At 35.7% G+C, this 20,179-nt stretch overlaps 4 protein-coding genes across 4 annotated transcripts; 3 read left to right on the forward strand and 1 right to left on the reverse strand.

Moving 5' to 3' along the window:
- The first annotated feature begins 1,324 nt into the window (after window positions 1-1,324).
- Window positions 1,325-5,688, forward strand: LOC100371227 (trafficking protein particle complex subunit 4-like). The gene is made up of 5 exons (XM_002740120.3): window positions 1,325-1,512; window positions 1,942-2,116; window positions 2,766-2,869; window positions 4,661-4,787; window positions 5,543-5,688. Exons 1-5 carry the CDS (start codon window positions 1,338-1,340, stop codon window positions 5,619-5,621), a joined length of 660 nt encoding a protein of 219 aa, XP_002740166.1. The 5' UTR covers window positions 1,325-1,337; the 3' UTR covers window positions 5,622-5,688.
- A 2,971-nt stretch (window positions 5,689-8,659) lies between these two features.
- Window positions 8,660-19,778, forward strand: LOC100373488 (uncharacterized). Its single transcript, XM_002740134.4, has 4 exons — window positions 8,660-9,199; window positions 16,842-16,981; window positions 17,320-17,475; window positions 18,207-19,778. Exons 1-4 carry the CDS (start codon window positions 8,722-8,724, stop codon window positions 18,381-18,383), a joined length of 951 nt encoding a protein of 316 aa, XP_002740180.2. The 5' UTR covers window positions 8,660-8,721; the 3' UTR covers window positions 18,384-19,778.
- On the forward strand, window positions 10,552-13,439 carry LOC146738921 (uncharacterized). Its single transcript, XM_085503231.1, has 3 exons — window positions 10,552-11,214; window positions 11,601-11,874; window positions 12,259-13,439. Exons 1-3 carry the CDS (start codon window positions 10,670-10,672, stop codon window positions 13,072-13,074), a joined length of 1,635 nt encoding a protein of 544 aa, XP_085359357.1. The 5' UTR covers window positions 10,552-10,669; the 3' UTR covers window positions 13,075-13,439.
- LOC146738922 (uncharacterized) lies at window positions 13,429-16,578 on the reverse strand. Its single transcript, XM_085503232.1, has 3 exons — window positions 15,997-16,578; window positions 15,408-15,662; window positions 13,429-15,155 (listed from the first exon to the last, which is right to left on the reverse strand). The coding sequence occupies exons 1-3, from the start codon at window positions 16,439-16,441 to the stop codon at window positions 14,212-14,214; spliced, it is 1,644 nt and encodes a 547-aa protein (XP_085359358.1). The 5' UTR covers window positions 16,442-16,578; the 3' UTR covers window positions 13,429-14,211.
- Window positions 19,779-20,179: the final 401 nt, after the last annotated feature.

Here is a 20,179-nt window from a genome sequence, read left to right on the forward strand (position 1 = left end):
CGTTAATATTTGAGCGAATACTAGTATATAGAATATTTATAATTCCCCATGCAACATTTATCCAATTTGGCAGGCAGGCAATCAACAGTTACAGTTGATAGATAAACGAAATGTGTGCAGGAACATCGCCCTCACATGTAATTTAATTTACAACTAAATGAAGGAAACACTTCTTCTACCGTGCCAGCCTAATGGCGAGATGTCCTTGGTTTGACCCATTGAACGGGTTTGTCAGAACAAGACATTGACATCCGTTTTTGAATATACTCTAGTATATTGAATAAATTACCCCTGTGTCAATTCTGTTATTCTATTTCTGGCTGTCCCAGTGCGTAGCTTTTATTAACGGATGGCGAACAAACATTATAATACATTTATTTATTTTACACAAAAAACAACAACAACAACAACAACAAAATAGTGACAGCAAAAACAGATAAAAAACAAGCACAGAAAACCACAAATGGGTTTATCTGTACTTTTGGGGTCGCAAGAATGCTTAAAATCCCAAATTGATGGCTATCATATTTTCACAGTAAAATATACACACATTCACATGTGTATTCTTCGTGTTGGTAGCTAAATGGTGGGACATATTCACCAAGGAAAAGCTTACATGTTGAAATATCGTTTTGCACACAGGATCAGATATGGGTCCGGTGAAACATATATCAGAATTAAATGAAAATGCCCAGACGAGTCGGCTGCTAATATTTATATTTGAAAGTCATTGAGTTCTTTACAACATAGTTTATGGTATATTAAAGAAAGTGCAAACAAGAAGTCAATTTATGTGTAAACTCCCTTGATTTCAACCTTTAAAGCGGGGGAGTCGTCACCTGCGCATGCGTCAAATGGCCATAGCGTGTCATTGTTTACAAACAAGTGTCTGCCCATGAGCCTTTGTGTTCTTAGCGTGTGATGTTATCGTCGCTTGGGACTCCAATCCCGGGCGTGCGCAGGTGAAGACCCTCCCGCTTTAATCTGTTTCAAAGAAAAAAAAACATAATTTTGTGAACAAAAATTCGCCAAATTGGTCTCATCACTAATATCCCGTCTCCGTCAATCGACATAAAATGCACGGGGACAATATATGTGTACGTTTTTTCTCATATGTCAGCAGTCGCCGAATCCATCTAAAGTGTTGGCTGGTCCCCGCCTCTACGCGCAAGGGTCACGTGATCTGACGCACAGTTCAGCCATGGAGCTAAACTTATTTTAGCTCCATGGTTCAGCGAACCTAAAGTGACCCCAAAAGCGAACCTACGCATAATGGTCAAGCATAATGTTGTTCATTTTCATGAACAGCGCCATCAGTTGTTGAACGTTTTTTCAAAATGGCGATCTTCGCTGTTTATGTTGTGAATAGAGCTGGTGGATTAATTTATCAAATGGACCACACATCAGCTAAAACAGAAGTAGAAAAAACCTTCAGCTATCCTCTGGAACTTGTTCTTAAGATCGTAGATGAAAGAGTGGTTGTATCCTTTGGACAACGTGACGGCATCAAAGGTAATATGTAACATTTTGTGGATACCCGGAAAATAAATCATGTCACGAGCTTCTCCATTATTTAAATGAACTGGGAACATTAACCACCGCGTTAGTCGAATCATGGAGCTAACAAAATTCGTGATTGACAGTCATAATGCATGTCCCGTAGCTGATCGATAGACGTCCCGAAATGTCATTTACAGATTTGATGTGTGTACCCGATTTATGGGGTGGGTCATTTAAAAGACGGAGGGTGAGGGGTGGAGGTCGGATTTTGACTCGTGGATACATGGAAAATAAATGTCTGCATAATGTAAAAGAGGTCAGTGACAGGTTTTCTACACATCAATGTAGCTTCAATTTCCATGTGTGAGACGGGGAAAACAATTTCTTGATCCAACATTAGTAATAAAAGCATGCATATTGATGATATATTTTGTGTTTTAGTTGGTCATACACTACTGGCAATCAATGGTGAGACAGTGACTGGTAGAGGATTAGAAGATGGCCGTGACGTATTAGATGTCATCGCTGATTCAGAAAATTATCCAATTGCCATCAAGTTTGGAAGACCTAAATTATCCTCAAATGAGCGAATCATGTTGGCCAGTATGTTTCATTCGTAAGTCATAGATTTCACTTACATTGTATCTACCCTAGGGGGTCATTCATTTAAAACTTAGAGGAGGTTAGAAGATTTGTAAATTTGCAAGCTAGATACAGAGAGGTGTTGAGAGGAGAATGATGGCACATTCAAGAACAATCAAAATGTACAGAAAATTGCTCTGATAACTCTCTTCCGCCCCCACCATGATTTCAATGATTAACCCCTCAGCTCCATACATCATATATAATAATATATATAGTATTGTCTCTCATTTTTATTACCTTGCCTGTAATGATGGAACCGAGATGTAGAGGTAACCATGTCTGTCGTTGTTGTCGTTGTTAACAATTTCTTGTGACCGTAATAACTCAAGTAATCTTTTTCAAAGTTGGGTATATCATTAATCAATGTATGATCACAGGCCAGTAAAATTTTGGCTTATGTTTGTTGGAAAAATTGGTCTCATTTGTCCTATAATATTGGAGAGCTTTTTTGTAAGTGAATAATTCAACAAGAATGTTAATGAGTGGAAACACCACTAGGGTATGTGGATTTTTAGCTTTTTGGGTAACATATCTGTTCAAATTAGATTTAAAAAATTAATATTTTGAGAATAAGGCACTGATTTTCATTTTTATATCACCATATATTCTTTTATTTATAGATTATTTGTAATTAGCTGCCAGCTATCACCGGATGTCAGGTCTTCAGGTATTGAAGTGTTGGAAGTAGATACATTTAAATTACATTGTTTTCAAACACTCACTGGTAAGCCATGTTTTCTATTATGCCAAATAAAATCAATATTTTGGTACCATTGAAAATAGCAATAGCATGGATATGTATACTGTATTTGCTCTATTAATAGTGCATGTGCCATTACGTAAATGACAGAGGTGTGCCAATGGTCAAATTAATTCATATTTTATTGATGCTAGATGGATGAAATCATACATTTTTGTAATATTGTTGTACGATACTCCATACTAAAGACCATATCGGATTATGATTTATCGTCAACTCAAAATGTTGCATTATACACAACAGTATTCGTAAGAATAAAAATCAAAACCGCTAATAATTCATATTCGGTGATTGTTATTGTATGTACCAACACAACCAGTGCATATGCAAATTTGAGAATTTCATTGCTTCGTGAATATATAGATGTGTGATAAAAGAAAAACCTTTTAATTTCATCATACATCAAAGTCCAATGTATTTATCAATAAGCAGTGTCAAACAAAAATACTATTCATCCATATTGCATCTTTAACGACCCAGCGTAAAATAAATTCAAATTGTTCACTTCCATTAAAATACGCTACTAATACAGCGATTACAGTAATTACATATTATGTCATATTTTTTTATTTTAATTAATCTTGCAATTATTGTTAAGAAGATGGTGCTGTGCACATATGGCCGTACTGCTATTTGGGAACGTTTTTCATATGAAATTTTCATAATACATGTTGATGAGTTTCCGACACATGTTCACCTGGAATAGTCTCCAACCTTCTTTTATACCGCATATAAATCCTTGATGTTAGCGACTGGTCGAGAATGCACCTCTAAATCGATCAACTCCCGAAGGTTCTCAATAGGGTTCAAATCTGGAGACTGTGCAGGTCAATTCAAAAGCGTTGAAGTTGCCGAAAAGATATCCACAGTCTTGTGAATTTATTTATTCACTGCCAATGCTGTATGAACTGGGGTATTACACTGTTGGAAATAGAAATCTAGTCCAATGATTCTTTGGGCCGACGGTATCATTTTGTTTTGTAGGATATCCAAATATCGATCCTAAGCCAGTATCCAAAAAACACCCGCACACCATGACGCTTCCACCACCGAATTTTATTGTTGATTTAACACACTCCAACTCATACTCTTCACCTTTTTCCCTGACGTACGAACAAATTTTCATAGGTACGAAACACCATAAACTTTGATTCGTCCGACCAGATAACTTGAGCCCAATGCGCCAGAGTTCACTCGATGGGTTGACTTGTAAATTGCAACTGCGCTGCGATGTGTCAAGGTTGTAGTTTTGGTTTCTTCTTGAGAACACAGCCTCAAAGATGACCATCCTTGTATAGCTTTAATTTTATGGCGCTTAAACTCAATCTTTTCCCAGTGAGTTTGGCACACAAATCACGGGTGTTGTGAAACTGATTTGCTAAACTTGACCAGATGAGTAGCCAGGCTTCATGTTCCATTTTACGGCTTGGTTGATGATGATTGCCCATGCTACCTCAGCAGGTTGAAACATATGGCACCAAAAATTAGCGTTTCTTGACAAAAAATGAACTAAATTTTTCTCAAATAGCCAAAAATCTTAAAATTGGGGTTCAAAAAGATCGGTAGAAAAGTGTGGTCAAAACAGCGGCGCATAGCTGTATATATTAACTATGGGAGCACACCCATAATTAATTGTTGATGGGTTTTTCACCTTCACTAACGTGAAATATCCAATATTTTGCCACTTTCCATATGCCGTAATAAAATAATAATAATTCCTTATTACACAACGTTTTTTTTATTCCTATTTTTTAGGTATAAAATTTATAGTTTTAACAGATCCAAGACAAGGCGGAGTGGAAAGTTTACTAAAAAAGATTTATGAAATTTATTCTGATTTTGCTTTGAAGAATCCATTTTATTCATTGGACATGCCAATTAGGTGAGAAAACGCATTTGCCTTGGATTGCACCAGTGCATCATGGGAAATGTGATTTGAATGGCCCACACATCATTTACTGTGCATACGATTGTTATATTAGGGTTTAGTCAAATTTGGATCAACATTTTGGTTTGAATTAAACCTGTGATTAAAAGTCGATTTGAAACCATGTGCTTAAATCTTGCTCAACTGTAAACCAAAATTATAATTGTATTCTAAGTATGTATTCATGGTAGTATGCCATAAATAAAATAAAGTACTGTAAAAGGGTTAATTATTCACTGCGTTTTAATTTTGCTTATTTCGCTGACTGGAAAATGTGCTAAATTAAAACCCAGCGAATATGTAAAATTTAGCATAAAACACATTATCTAAATGATAAAACAGTGAATTTCAAACCCACTAAATATGCCTGAAATGGTAAATCAGCGAAATTTAAACCCAGTGAAAATTAGTCATTTTACAGTACTTCCATGCATTCTAATCACCAAACATGCCATTTCGTGGAGCACTTCAACCAGATACACTACCATGGAGTGTGATTTGCATACTGGAAACTGGTTGCCACCTTCTATACACCCATAGACATAATTTAAATATAGACTCTTTGCATAGTTGATATTTTGAACACTGCTGTTAAGATATTGGTGGCCATACTGCTACAATAATAGTTCTTAATACCTGTTGTCATAATGATAATGCAGGAAACTTAATTAAATTCGAAATTTAAGCACTGTCTTATTTTTTTTTTACAGATGTGAACTGTTTGAAAGTAATATATTATCTGCGTTAGAACAGTCTGAACGTGCGGGGATGTATACAGCCAGTGTATAGACTCAGTATTGACATGTGTAGACTTAGTATTGATATTGGAAAAATAAATTATTGTATGAGATAAGAATATGCAAATTTGATACATTTGTACGGTGGTATGCATTAAAGATCACATGACCTCGCGAGTTCCCTGCATGCATTAATCAAACTTATTTCAACCAATGGCATCGAAGAATATAGAGAACACATGGAAAGGTTTGATTGTGATAGCAGAAGTGAATGAGATTATCAGCGTATTCCAAAAGCTTGTAAAACATACGTTGCGAATATGCAAAGGCACTAGAAAAAATGATCAAGACAAACATTCACATTACTCATCTACATAATATTTCTAGAAATGTAAGCTTGCGATTTTCTGAACAATTCTCATGACTTTATATTTTCATATTCATATCACACCAGTTGCGTACCCTCATTTCTGAATTCTTAATATAAATATTATGTATTATTTCAAAGCCATTTCAAAATATACATCAATTTTTAAACTGTATGCATTAAAGGATGCTTTAATGTGAGTGGGCAAATATGGCCGCTGTGGACCAATTATCATCAGAATTCATGTAGTCAATCAGTGTCAGCAAAATGAATAAAATTACTTAAATCTGGACTCGCATGTGTTTGGAGACATCTTCCTGGTAAAATTGACTTGTATACATATTCCTACAATATTGATCTGTATCAGTATATTTTCTGTTACATCGAGAAAGTCTCTAATTTGACTGATTCTATTAACAGACACTTAGATGTTACTTTGTTGGTCATAATTTAATATTTTACACCTTGTCTCTATTACTGGCAAATTTAATATCAGTAGAGTTCACCAAAATCAGCATCATCAAGCACTTTTTTGAAAAATATCAGTAAGGCACTCTGTTTCGTGTGTACATACTTTGTTTGAAGCTGAATAAATATATATATATATAAACCCTGATACACAAATAGTGTGAAATGCATTTTTTTCTTAGTATTGTAAAACCATACTACCATTGATGACCAGGTGTTATTTGATTGCATAATTGCTTTTGATGCTAGTACATCAATTTGTTTATTAAATGGCGCCACCACGCGGTCACTGTCTGTCATCTTGACGCATGAAGCCGGGAACAGCCACTGGTGGCGCTGTATGTATTCGAGACCTATTTCGGCTTGGCGGAGCCATTTAGATTTCATTGTAAAACGAAAAAGCAGTTGTTAAATTTGGTGACCAGTTTAGTATGATAGAAAGCGTTTACAGTCTTCAAATAACCACAATATACAGAGTGGGGGTGAAGATCGAATATACGTGATTCCGGCGTTTCATACTAAATGCTTTCTATTAAGAGAGGGAGCAAGGGGGGTAGCTGATACAGTTTTACGGGAAATAAAAAGGGGCTTTTTACAATTTACAAGGAAAAGAAGACGTTTTTACAGTTTACAGTGAAAATTGATTTTTGCAGTGAATTGTGTCATCTAGTCGTTTTACAGTTTCGAAAATGTAATTCCCCTGGACTATTCTTTACGACTTTTTTTTTATTTGGATGTAAATTCTTGTACGTACCGAGAAAAATGACACATTTTTACAGTGTACGAACAAATATTTGATTGATTACGTTGTACGTCTAGCCTGTGATTACAGAATTACGGAATTTATTTTTTCAATTTACGTTGTACGAACAAAAAAAATATTGCAATTTTGTTGAACGAAAATAACCCTTGCCCCCCCCTCTATTAATAATTTCACCTGAATAATATTCATGAATATGTCTACGTCATGCAGTGCGCATGCCCCGGGCCCTTTTTCCATATTCCACAACGAATGCATCATCACAGTGGGGTCATTTGCAATTTACAATACATGCTTCGTCACGTCAATCACAATATTTACAGTTTTCTGATTATCTGTAATTAGCGAAAAGAACCGTTTACTAATTAGAATCCCATTGTTTTCGGCAAATGTTTTATGTAGTTATATACACGACTGAAAGGTAAATATACTGATCAAGTTTCGTCCTACAATTGTGAATATTGTGCGTGTTGTACAGATTTTTGCAAAACGAGCCATTTACTAATTAAAACATTATTATTTTCGGCCAATATTTGCGTATAAAACCCATTTTCTCTGATTACAGTTTAATTTATGCGTGTCACTCCGTTTCGTTTTGTTTCGTTTCGTTTCGTTTTTATCACAGTCCAAAAAAAGCACGTATCTTTGAATCTTAAGAAATGTATGTACTCTATTCGTTATGACGGTTACGTTACTTGCAATTTCCCCGAAAACTGCTAAACCAAAAGCGATTTTTTGTTTCAACTCCTAATCAATTGAATTGCTTTTCTTGGAATGTAAAGTTTCAGTTTATTTATTTCAAGATCAAAAAGAGAAAAAAAAACATGCCACTAAATTAATGTTTTGTTTTATTTGTCATTTACCTGGGCATTTTTCTTATTTCGAATTACATATCAAAACCATCAACAAGCTCTTTATCTGTTATCTCACAGCAATGTTATGAACAATTCTTCGTATTTTGTCAAACGTGTTTAAGAAAAGATGCAGTAGCATGTTGGTGATTATTTCAAATTTCGGATGGTGAAATTGGTTGTAATTTTCACAATAATCAACTGTGACTATTTAGTACTTTGAATAACAGTAAAATGCTACCTAGTATAAATGTATTTGTGACAGGGGTTTAACATTTGTAGCTTTTTACTACCACAGACGTTTCAAGGTCAATATTAAAATAATTTGTATCAGTATGAATGCTAAACAGTTCGTATATTTTGCTCCCATCCCCTAATGGCTGTCTTCCGTCACATTGACGATAGTTATTTCATGACTCAGCAAATCCAACATCGTGAAGGCTACAATTATATTTTGAAAATAGAAACTGTAGTTTTTAGTGTCTATACTGCTGCATAAATTCTTGTCATTGTAACGTCAAATAAATATATATCATGAAAGTCGATGATTTGCTGCGAGGTAAATTTTTACTATAAAATACTAATAGAGCGGGAATAATCGACCGCGAGACTATTGACCTAATTTGCAAACACACATTGTCACCTGATTTAGAACAAGCGCAGAGAGGTCATCTAAGGTCTACGTGCGCGTCAGCATGTTTTTCAAATGGCTCGACTTCCGGGTTTTCTCCGTCAACTGTCCCTAAAGCTGACCTTCGTCAGTTGCTTCAGCGTTTTCAGGACTACGTCCGCAGTGATGGCGCACGGATATTATAAACTAACGCCTATAAAATTGGGCTGCGAGGTCCGCGGCATCGATCTAGGAAAACATGTTTCAGATGAAGTTATTGCGCAGATAAAAAAAGACGTTACCGAACACCGGATTTTGGTTTTCAAAGATCAACATGACATTTCACCAGAGAGACACGTGCAAATCAGCCGATGGTTTGGAGAATTGGAATCGTCGGCGTTTTATAAACATCCAAAGTCACCATCACAAGATATATTTCGTGTTTCGAATGATGAGTCCGAGGGATGTACCAATGTTGGTCGTACTGGGTGGCATATTGACGGAACGTTCTTTCCCAAACCATACAGTTATTCGGTTTACCACATGGTTCACGTACCCACCAATGGAGACACTGGTAAGTAGATAGTTGGCCAGTATTTTTTTTATATAATAATCATTTTTCGGTCCGGAGGTATAGATAGTTCTCCCGGCACAACAAACCTGTTCCCTTCATCTGTACACAGTCGACCCTCAAGACTGTGATCTGTATAAATATTTATAAATTTCATAGACCAAACGAGTGGTTTAAATTGGCCCTCCTTACTGCACCCATTAACTGGCTGGTTGGATTCAACTGAAATTGATATCTGTATTAAGATAAAATGAATGGTTTTGTTGTGCCGAGAGCATGTTCTCGGTTTAGCAATGATTTGTATCTGTGTGTGATTACGTGTGTTAGGTCAAGGGTCAGCGAATTTAGTTCATATAAACTAGGGAATCTGAATCCTGAAAGTAAATCTTGTGATGTTTGGTATATGGACGTATATTACGTTTGGTGGGACACCGATTCGATTCGGCATTTAGATATTGCGTTCAGATAGCTTCCACAAAGAGTATTGTTGTATACAATTTGTGTGTCTGTGAGAAGGTGCTAATCGCGGTTACAATGTGGCCTATGGGGGCGCTGTTGAAGTTATACTCAATCTCGTCTACAATATTAAGGATTTATCCCTATTGTGTGAATATGGTCATTCAACTTTGACAGTAATATGGTATGACCACCCCATTCTGCTTGAGTTCCATCATAGGTTGAAATTTTTCAGATTATGGAATTTGTTTGGTTATTAAGAATCAATTTTTGATGATGCCTGGTGGATGATGTTGGTATCGGCGATATGTTAGTGCATACAGACATCGACTTGAATCACAACATGCATTAATATAGACACAACAAATCAATTCCTTTCATTTTTATGAATATTTATTAATTTCAATGGTAGTTGAACCCAACAACCAATCAATGAAAGTATAGTTTAGTTAGAATTATGAAATTTATAAATATTTATAAAATTAAAGAGAATGGGTTTGTTGTGTTGATAGTACATGTTTAGTATATTCATTTAGTACATTGTAACCTTGATATAATGAACACCTTTATAACAAATTTCTTGATGTAATGAACACATTGCACGTCTCCTGGTCATAACAAGCAAAGATAAGGTACTGTAGAATACTTTATTTTCGCTTGGAATTTATTTTCGCTATTTTCGCTGAAGGGATGTTTCCATGAAAATAAAATCCAGCGAATATATTTTTTTTCCTATATTTCATATTGAACTCATCAAAAATCAGTGAAAATAAATTCCACACAAAGCGCCCAAAAAGCCTTTTCAGCGAAAATTAATTCCAGCGAAAATAAAGTATTCCACAGTATTACATGCTTCATTATAGTGAACACTTCACTATAACAAACTAATTCTCGCGTTTCACAATAAAGTGCGCCCTCGGCGGATAACCTGGAAAGACGCATTTCTCACTTCCGGTGTCGACATCGCAATAATGGCGCCACCAGCGGAGAACGTTGAACGTTGAGAGGCTTATTTGCATGGCGGTCTTCTGTGACTTTAGTCGTCTGCGAGTCCCCGATTTAAAAAAATATTTAACTGATCGTCGTATACCATGTGCTGGGAAGAAGAAAAATGAGTTGGTTGAATTGGCACAAAAAGCAAGCGGTATATACGATGTTATTGAAGACTGTGATCATGATGAATCAGAGAGGAAACGCCGGCGGGTGTTAAATGCTGACGGGACTGTTGCTGTTGACCTGAATGGTAAACAAGTGGTGTGGACACGAACACTTCATTGTCTCCCGAAAGTTGCGCTTGGTGACGTGTTTGCGTATTTAATAAGAAACTGCGAGTGGACACCGGAACGACTGACAAAATATAAACATGACGATGGGTATCTTATGTTTAAGGATAACCATGTAGAGGACGTTCTTTTAGGAAAGGTGTCTGGGCACATAGATCACGTCTATGTCAAAGCTGAGGTGAAACCGGAACAACGCCAAACTGCTCAGCGGTACGCAACATGGCTACTTCTTTCATCAGATGCTGAAGTTATGTCCGCCGGTTGTGGCTGTGTTGCAGCGTAAGTGTTACCAAACCAGTAATTGTTATAATTATCTTACATGTACTATGTAGTTCAAACATTCATATCTTTAAGAAGCTACATGTAGTGTTTTGTTAATATTAATGTACTGAGGCAAACATAATTAATTTGAAAAGATCTACATTGTTTACAAAAATTAGCATGTAAATATAAAGTTGTAAATAACAGTATATTTTAGTATTAAAGAATGCTTTAAAGTTTTAATCACTCCTTCCCACATCTTAGAACAAGTATAGTGCATGCCATCCATTTTCTCTAGTCCCCAGTTTTTAACTATACAAACTAAAATAAATTATGGTTATATGGTGAAATATTTGTTTATTGGTTTCCTCCATTAAAATACTTTATATTTATTTTTCTATTAGTGATGATGGTTCCTGCAAGCACACAGCTGCTCTACTATTTGCAGTAGCTGAATACGTAGACAGGCAGACTGACAGGGGAACTGCAGTAAGTACCGATGAGACTTGTGTGTGGACTAAGCCCCGCAAAACATCCATACCAGTTAAGGTGGAAGACCTAGATTATCGCAGAGATAAAACAACACCAAGGAAACCTGGTCCCCAACCTAAGAACTACAGACCACTGAGAACAGTGAACAATACAGACATTCTCAGGATTCAAGAGCATTTAAAAAGGGTGAGGTGCTGATTTTCTTAAGGGGTAACCATTTTAAAAATGGGGAGGGGCACTTGAGGAAATTGGATGTACATATTGTAAATTTTACTTTCTTCCCAACATGGTGGCAACATATTTTATAAACTAACAGCCTGTCGGCTGATATAGCTCCGCTGTATACTCTGAAAACAGATTGCCAAAAATATATATTTACCAGTGCCCCATCATAACATAAGAAACTTTGTTTGTATATAGATAAGTACAATTTCCTTTTCTGTCATATTGTTAGACAACTCTTTACCCACCACTTTATTTTAGGCAATAAAACAAAAGGGAAAAGAAAACAAGTCCCCTCCCCCTTATTCACTCAAATATGGATAGTAAATATGACTACATTTTTTCCAGGTATGTGAAGAATCTCATCCTGGTGCATTATTTCTGAAGTTAGTGAAAGATCCACAACTATTGCCTGTGACTAATGTGCCGACGATGCAAGAGATTTATACAACTTACAGATCTTCAGGAAGTAACATGATGTTTTTAGATTACTTAACCCAAAATACAACAGAGCAGCATGTAGAAATTCTAAAAAACCTTCTTCAATGTGATCCTGCATGGTATGAAGCCAGAAAGGGACGTATAACAGCAAGCATTGCTGACTTGGTGAGATCAGTGAGAGATGTTCACAAGTGTGAAACATTAGTCAGTAAGATTTTGGGAACTGCAAAACCTATTGAAAACAGTGCTGTAACTTTTGGTAAAGAAAATGAGCCGGTTGCAAGGCAATTATACTCAATTAGTGAGGTTAAGAAACACAACAAATTTGAAGTTAATGAGTGTGGACTAATAGTAATGAAAAATAAACCATTTATGGGAGCATCACCTGATGGCACTGTTAATTGTTCATGCCATGAACCAAAACTAATTGAAATTAAATGTTCTTTTAAGCACAAAAATATTGCTGTTGAGAAAATACCTTGCATCGATCCCAAATATCATTTAGAACTAGTTGATGAAACTTTGCATTTAAAGCAGACTTCCCCATGGTACAGCCAGATACAATTCCAGTTAGGTGTGACAGGTATAGCATCTTGTGATTTAGTTGTGTACACACGTAAAGGAATACAAAAAATACCTGTATACTTTGATGTGGACAGATGGGAACTGTTACAGAGTAAAGCAGAACTTGTTTTTAATACTGCTGTACTGCCATTGCTATGAAAACACTTTGACCGCCATATATTATTCCCGCTTAAAATTCAGTGCAAATTTTTACACATTTTCCAAAATTTTCTGTACATTTCACCATAATTATGAATTATACAGATAGTATCAGATACTGCTTTTTGATCAAAAGGTTTGTAAATTATTATCAAGATTTCATGTGGGAGGAGCAAACAGTACAAAACTATTTTGTGTGTGGATCTACCTACCTATCCATATTGTTAGTCAAACTTTTAGTTGATACATGTTGTAAACCTACTCCAACTTGTATGATTACCTTTATTTTCACACACTTACACTATACTTTGGTATGAACAATACCATACATTAAAAAACACTTAACACTCAATATTTATTTTTATGTTTTTATTCAATGCAAGTAAGATGACAGATGAATAATGTATGTTTACTGACATGAATAAATTGTTACAAAAAAATCACAATGAAAATCTGTACGTTTCTTTTAAAAAAAATATATTTTATAGGATTTAGTATGTATCTCTTGGTGTGCTACCCATGTACCTGCTACCTTGACTGGCTGGTCACATACTCCAGAATGATACAACACGTACAGCCAATGGTATGAAATCCTACGTTGTAAGTTTGGCATTCAAATTATAAAAAAAAGAAAACTTATTTCAACATTTAGCTTGCCTGCTGCTAAAATTATGTACACATTTACCAACTATAAAAACTAGTGTCGTTTACCTATTTAGTATGATAATTTAATCTAAAAATTGGCATTTAAAAGTATGGTAACAGTAACAACTAATTTGTTAACGGTGCATCATCCATGGTCATAAATCGTGTGAACATATTCACATCATCTGAATTACGTGATTGCTAACCAATCACAATCTAGGATCAATATGTGTGACAATACAATGACTCCCACACAGGAAAAACATGCAATTTTAATCAGATTGGACCATGGCAGAAAAAAAAATTGATAAGTCTGAATTCAGTCAAACAATATGAAAGAACAAAAAACTAATCAGAAATCCAGATAATAATAAAAACTGGACTAGAAAATCATTACTGAAATACATATTTAGTACAAGTGAAGAAGACTTTTTTTTTCTGTAATGGTACATTTGCATACGTGTTGTAAAGATATACATTTGCATTCAAGCATCAGCAACTGTATTTACGCTTAACTGCCTTTTTGGGTACAACTTTAGACATTTTCAATGCTTGTTCGTTTTTAGAATAAAATAAGGGTCCTTTGAGATTGCAGAATGATGCAACAAGTTTAACAATCATTGATGCACAATCCTGTAAAGAAGATGGAATTTGGTGTTTCAAGATCCTCCAACATTTAACACGTTGGATTGCTCTTTCGACATGAATCCTTAGGCGTGCTATTTTTCTTGTTCGTCTAATTTCATTAACATTAAGTCTTTTACCCTTCCCATTAAGCCATTTTCTGGTGAATGGAGGAGCAATGAGAGCAGCATTTTTTTTTAAAAGTAAATCTTCTATATGGAAGCCTCTATCAGCCATCACAGCATCTCCATCATCCAGCTTTTCTATCAGTCCACTTTGTTCTGTAAGATACTTGTCAGAAACATTTCCTGACCACAGGTCACTTACAAATGTGAATGCACCAAAAGGTGAAACCCCAAACAAAACTTTGTATGTATTGTGACTTTTATATTGTGAGTAAGTTTTATATTGTTCATCTTTGTTCTTTGGCCGATCAATAAAAAATTCAGAACAGTCAATTACAACACGGGTATTGGGGAACGACTTTTTAAAGTCCAGTGGCATCCATCCTTGAATATTTGCTTGTGATGGCCAGACAAGTAATGCTGGCACTAAAGTCTGGTACATGTAGGAGATCCATGTGATTGTTATTCTTGATACAGTTGAGCAGCTTACATCGAACAAATCCGCTAGGAGGAGAAGTGGTAAATTTAGACGTAGTCTAATTAAGCACATAAGAAATTGGTAATAATGCGGCAACTGATGTTGCCTTCCTGGTCTTTGTCGCCCACTGTTATGATGATGAGCAGTACTCTCTGCACCTCTCCAGTACTTTAGTTGATCAACACCCCCACTAATTGAGTCATAAACACCTACAACAAAAATAAAAACAAATAAAAATATAGCATATGAACAAAATAAACAATGCAGTACTGAAAACATTACCTTAAACTATGTATTGTCACCACAGAAACTATATATTAAAACTGTACAAAAATAATAAACCAGTAGTATAGCAACACAAGCAATAACACATATACAAAATTACAACAATAACAATTTTGAAAAAAAAATGTTTACAAAATGTTTTAATATGAATGAATTTGATATTGTGAATGTCTCACCCTGAAGAATAGACTTTGAGTGCAATCCTGTATAGAAATTTACTCTCTCATCAGTCTCAGTTGCACAGTTGACTACACCTTGTCCTGGTTTTTTTGAAGATGGTGGTTTAGCTGTACTTTCTAGAACATTTATGTCATCCATGGTCATTGTGGTTTGTGTACTTATGTTAACCAAAATAGGAGATGCAGTATGGAGGTAATCATGATCCAGTGGTTGTGGTGTCTCAACAAATGGACAAACATTAAGCTGCAAACCTATATAAAAATAATGAAGACAGTTTGATATTCAGTAAATTGTTCACTTCAAATGTACAGTCACAAACGTTTGGATGCACAATTATAAATACGAATACTGCCTGATCACAAGCAGCTACCATATTTCTGTGTGAAATTAGTTGATCGTAAAAAACGCAATCCTTTAGAATATAACGAAAACGCTCTGGGATTCAGTGTTTGGGGACCACGTATCATATCATATACACATACTCGACATTAGCCAAACTAACTATACATCAACTAATTTGATTTACGGGCATCGAACGACATGTACGTTTAAAGTCAACAAAAAAATACAACTTACGTCCAATACCAGGTTTCTGCTTTATTGCAACCTCCAACTCTTTGCCAACAGTCGGTACCAATTCATTTGGGACGTTCTCACACACCTGTAAAATTGATGGCCGTGGTTGCCTAGCAGCTTGATGTTTATTCAACGGCCTTTGATTTACAGGTTTCCCCCAGTTGTTCCATGCAAAGTATTTGGGGTCACCGGACGCATTTCCCCACATATCGATCTCATCTTCATCAAAATGTCGGGAACAAAGTCTCGACCGTCTAGAAATATTCAGAATGTCCACTATGTTTTCATCTTTACTTTTTCCGCCACGTCTAATCAAATGTTTCCACCTTGCAATTGCGGTTTTTTCTTGCGGCCATTTTACCCACCTAATACCCTTCATCCAAGGATATTTGTCAAGGTTTCGAAGCTTCGATGTATGTGAATAGCATTCCGAGGATTCGCAAAGGAAGACCATGGCAATAAACTGAATTATTATATGAAAAACAAATTGACGAAATCAAATACGCGCGGTAAAACTTCAGAATAAAGATGTCGACAATTTCCCATGATGCTTTGCGTATCATATGCCTCTCTCTACAGCCCGGTAGGTGGCGCAGTGTATTGTGAAACGCGAGAATTGTATGTTCCCCAAGAGTTCGTTATAACACGGTTTTAGTGTATAGTACTTTTCATGTTGTGTATTCTGTATATCCTGTATACCGGTATTCTGTGTATTCTTTTTTCTGTGCTTTGCTTCCTATTTGAGTATATATTAATTCTCATGTTAATTTTATGCTGTACGGTAATAATGATGGCAAGGTTTCAATAATATCACTGTGGTTCATTGTTTTTTGTTTTTGTTTTTTTGTGTGCAGTTTTTGCTCCTTTAAATGACATTGTAACAGGATTATCAGAAGAGCAGAGAAACCGATGGGAGAGGTTGTGGATGGTCAGTGATAGACGTGCTGGCGTGGTACATCCGTTGATATATTCACATCCAGAGAGTGGTAAAAAGGTAATTTTTACTTCCTGTTTGAGCAAAATCGGAAAATAATTCATTTCAGCCCACATTAGAAAGTTAGACATGTGTATAAATGTATGCAACATTCACTTTACAACCGATTCAAGATTGATGACTGGTGCTGAAAATTCACAAAAAATCAAGCATTTTTACCATTTCAGAATCGGATCCAGGGATGCATGAATGGATTTGTTGGTACATAACTTAATGATATGCCAAGTTCGAAATAAATAGCTTAATAATTATCAGATTTTTAAAAATGTTTAACTTCCACTCATGCTACTTACAGTGAATTTCATAAATGTACGAATGTTTTCTGTTATTATTTTTAGGTATTAATTGTACATATGGGCATGACTGATGCTTTCATTTGGGATAAAGGAACAAAGCAGGAAAGAATGACTGAGTGGCGAGAAACAAATCAACTTCTTAAAGAAATCAATCATGAATTTATAAAAGACAATAAAGCTATCCAGTATTCACATAAGGTAATTTGTTGATTGTTGGTCAGGTCTGACCAATGCCAGGTCAGACCAATGCCAGGTCAGACCAATGCCAGGTCAGACCAATGCCAGGTCACACCAATGCCAGGTCACACCAATGCCAGGTCAGACCAATACCAGGTCAGACCAATGCCAGGTCAGACCAATGCCAGGTCAGACCAATACCAGGTCAGACCAATGCCAGGTCACACCAATGCCAGGTCAGACCAATGCCAGGTCAGACCAATACCAGGTCAGACCAATGCCAGGTCAGACCAATTCCAGGTCAGACCAATTCCAGGTCAGACCAATGCCAGGTCAGACCATTAATACCAGGTCAGACCATTAATGCCAGGTCAGACCAATTCCAGTCAGACCAATGCCAGGTCACACCAATGCCAGGTCACACCAATGCCAGGTCAGACCAATTCCAAGTCAGACTAATCCCAGGTCAGAACAATGCCAGACCAATAGATGAGCTTTGATCACATTCTAGTATTTAGCAATCTTTCATTGTCAATTTGCCACATTTTGCCATCAGACATCTCTGGAACATGTATAGATACAAAGATAAACCAATTTTTAGTTTGTTAAACAATACGTTCTGAAACAGAAATCACTGTTTTGTAATAGTTCTATTTGTGTAGTTGCTTGTATGAGAATAATAATCTGTACATACTAAATATCTGATTCTGAACTGGAATATCACCTCAATATTAAAATATTGTATATTACAGTGGAATGTTGGAGATTTTATTATATCAGACAATCTTGCTGTTGGGCATGAAGCTGCACCATCTAGCCAAACATCCCGGAGTGAAGTGGGCTTACGAGTTCTACATCGAATAACAGTGGCCGGTAAAGAAGTTCCAACTAAGAAATATGATTTACCACAACTAAAAGATGAACTGTAAATCTGTATAATTTTTTAATTATGTCACTTAATATCAGTGATATCTCGGTTTATGAGTAAAACCTGGTTATACAATGATCTTGAATTTCTAGATTCCTTGCTCATATCACACATATAAAGCTTACGTGGATCATCTGAGCATGCATGTGCAGGCAAACAAGTTTGTACATGTACTATCGATATATATATAAAACTCGACTCTGACATAAAATAATTTTAGACTTGATAAAAGTTTAGTACACATCTATTAATGCCAGATGAAAGTGAATCAATATTTTCATCTAGTTTGTTAGGATGTTGCATTGTGGGAATGTATAACTTTACTTTAATATAACTTCATTGACAGGTATAATGGTTGACTATTTAATCTGATCACGAGCTTTTACCTAAATCTCATTTTACATGCAAACTTTCCAAAGATGAGTTTTTAGTAAGAATTATTGTTTCTCAAAACCTTGTCAGTTACTTACATACATGTATTAATATATACTTACATTACATCCCATCACATCACATCTATAGGATAGAACAGAGTAGAATAGAACAGAGTAGAATAGAACAATAGAATAGAGTAGAATAGAATAGAATTAAATATTACATTTCTTCAGTCAATTGTACTGATAAACATAAAAGGGCCGATACATTTTGTTGTTTACTACTGCTGATCTAGTAATTGTCATGTGATCAATTTTACGTCTGAATAATGTATTTAATTATGGGGTGATGACAGTATTCACGTAATCTTTCTGTGGCGTAACGTATAACACGCTTGTAGTATGAAAGTGAAAATAACATATCAGAAAGTCAACCCAGAGACAAATAGAAATTGAGCCACAATGTTAATTATGCATAGTATGGCGTACTGTTTGTGATTACCGTATTTATTCTAAGATGTAGTATATGCACATAAGCATCAAAAGGGTGTTTATGGTCAAAATTTTATTGATCTAGTATATGATACTTTAAAGCGGGGGAGTCGTCATCTGCGGATGCATCAGATGGCCATAGCATGTCATTGTTTACCAACAAGTGTCTACCCATGAGCCTTTGCATTTTTTTAGCATGTGCTGTTATAGTCACTTGGGACTCAATTCCCAAGCAAGCGCAGGTGACGACCATCCCGCTTTAATTATTTGTGTATGCGTGTTTCTAAATGCACTTCAAGGTAAGACAACGTATTATTGTATCCTTCAAACAACTATTGCAATATATAAAGCACCAACCTGGTTGTTACAGGAATCTCACTAGCCATACAAGATAAAGTAAGCAAGTGAATTTGAATGTTTTTCTTCTAATGGAAGTATTTATTAAACAGTCATTTGATCAAATTGTGATCATTATGAGTATATTTATGGATATAATCTTCTTTTGCAATAAAGTCGGCCCTCTATCTCAACAGCATCAGATTACTTTGTTTTCCTGGTCAGTGACACTTCTCTCGATTATTGGTGCTGTTATTCGTGGACTTGCATTATTGGCAATTATAGGCACTCGTAACCAATTTCAAGCTGGCCATGTGATCAATTTTGGCCATTCACTCATCTTTGTCAATCAAAAAATAATCATTTTAATCAAAAAGGTCATTCCTGCAGACTGGACACCCATCCACCCCTGTGCAATACTGAAAGATGGCAACACTGACCAAGACATTGTATCCAATTGTTCCAATAATGTAGATATTGGTAAAGATGGCAATACTGACAGTGATGTTGCAACTGTTTAATATTGTAATACTGATTATGATCCATTTTTTCTGCCATTCTACTTTTAACACCACAAGGTGAAGTCCTTGAAAGG

This window comes from Saccoglossus kowalevskii, chromosome 9, assembly GCF_978046115.1.
Source record: "Saccoglossus kowalevskii chromosome 9, keSacKowa6.1, whole genome shotgun sequence".
NCBI classification, from domain to species: Eukaryota; Metazoa; Hemichordata; class Enteropneusta; family Harrimaniidae; genus Saccoglossus; species Saccoglossus kowalevskii.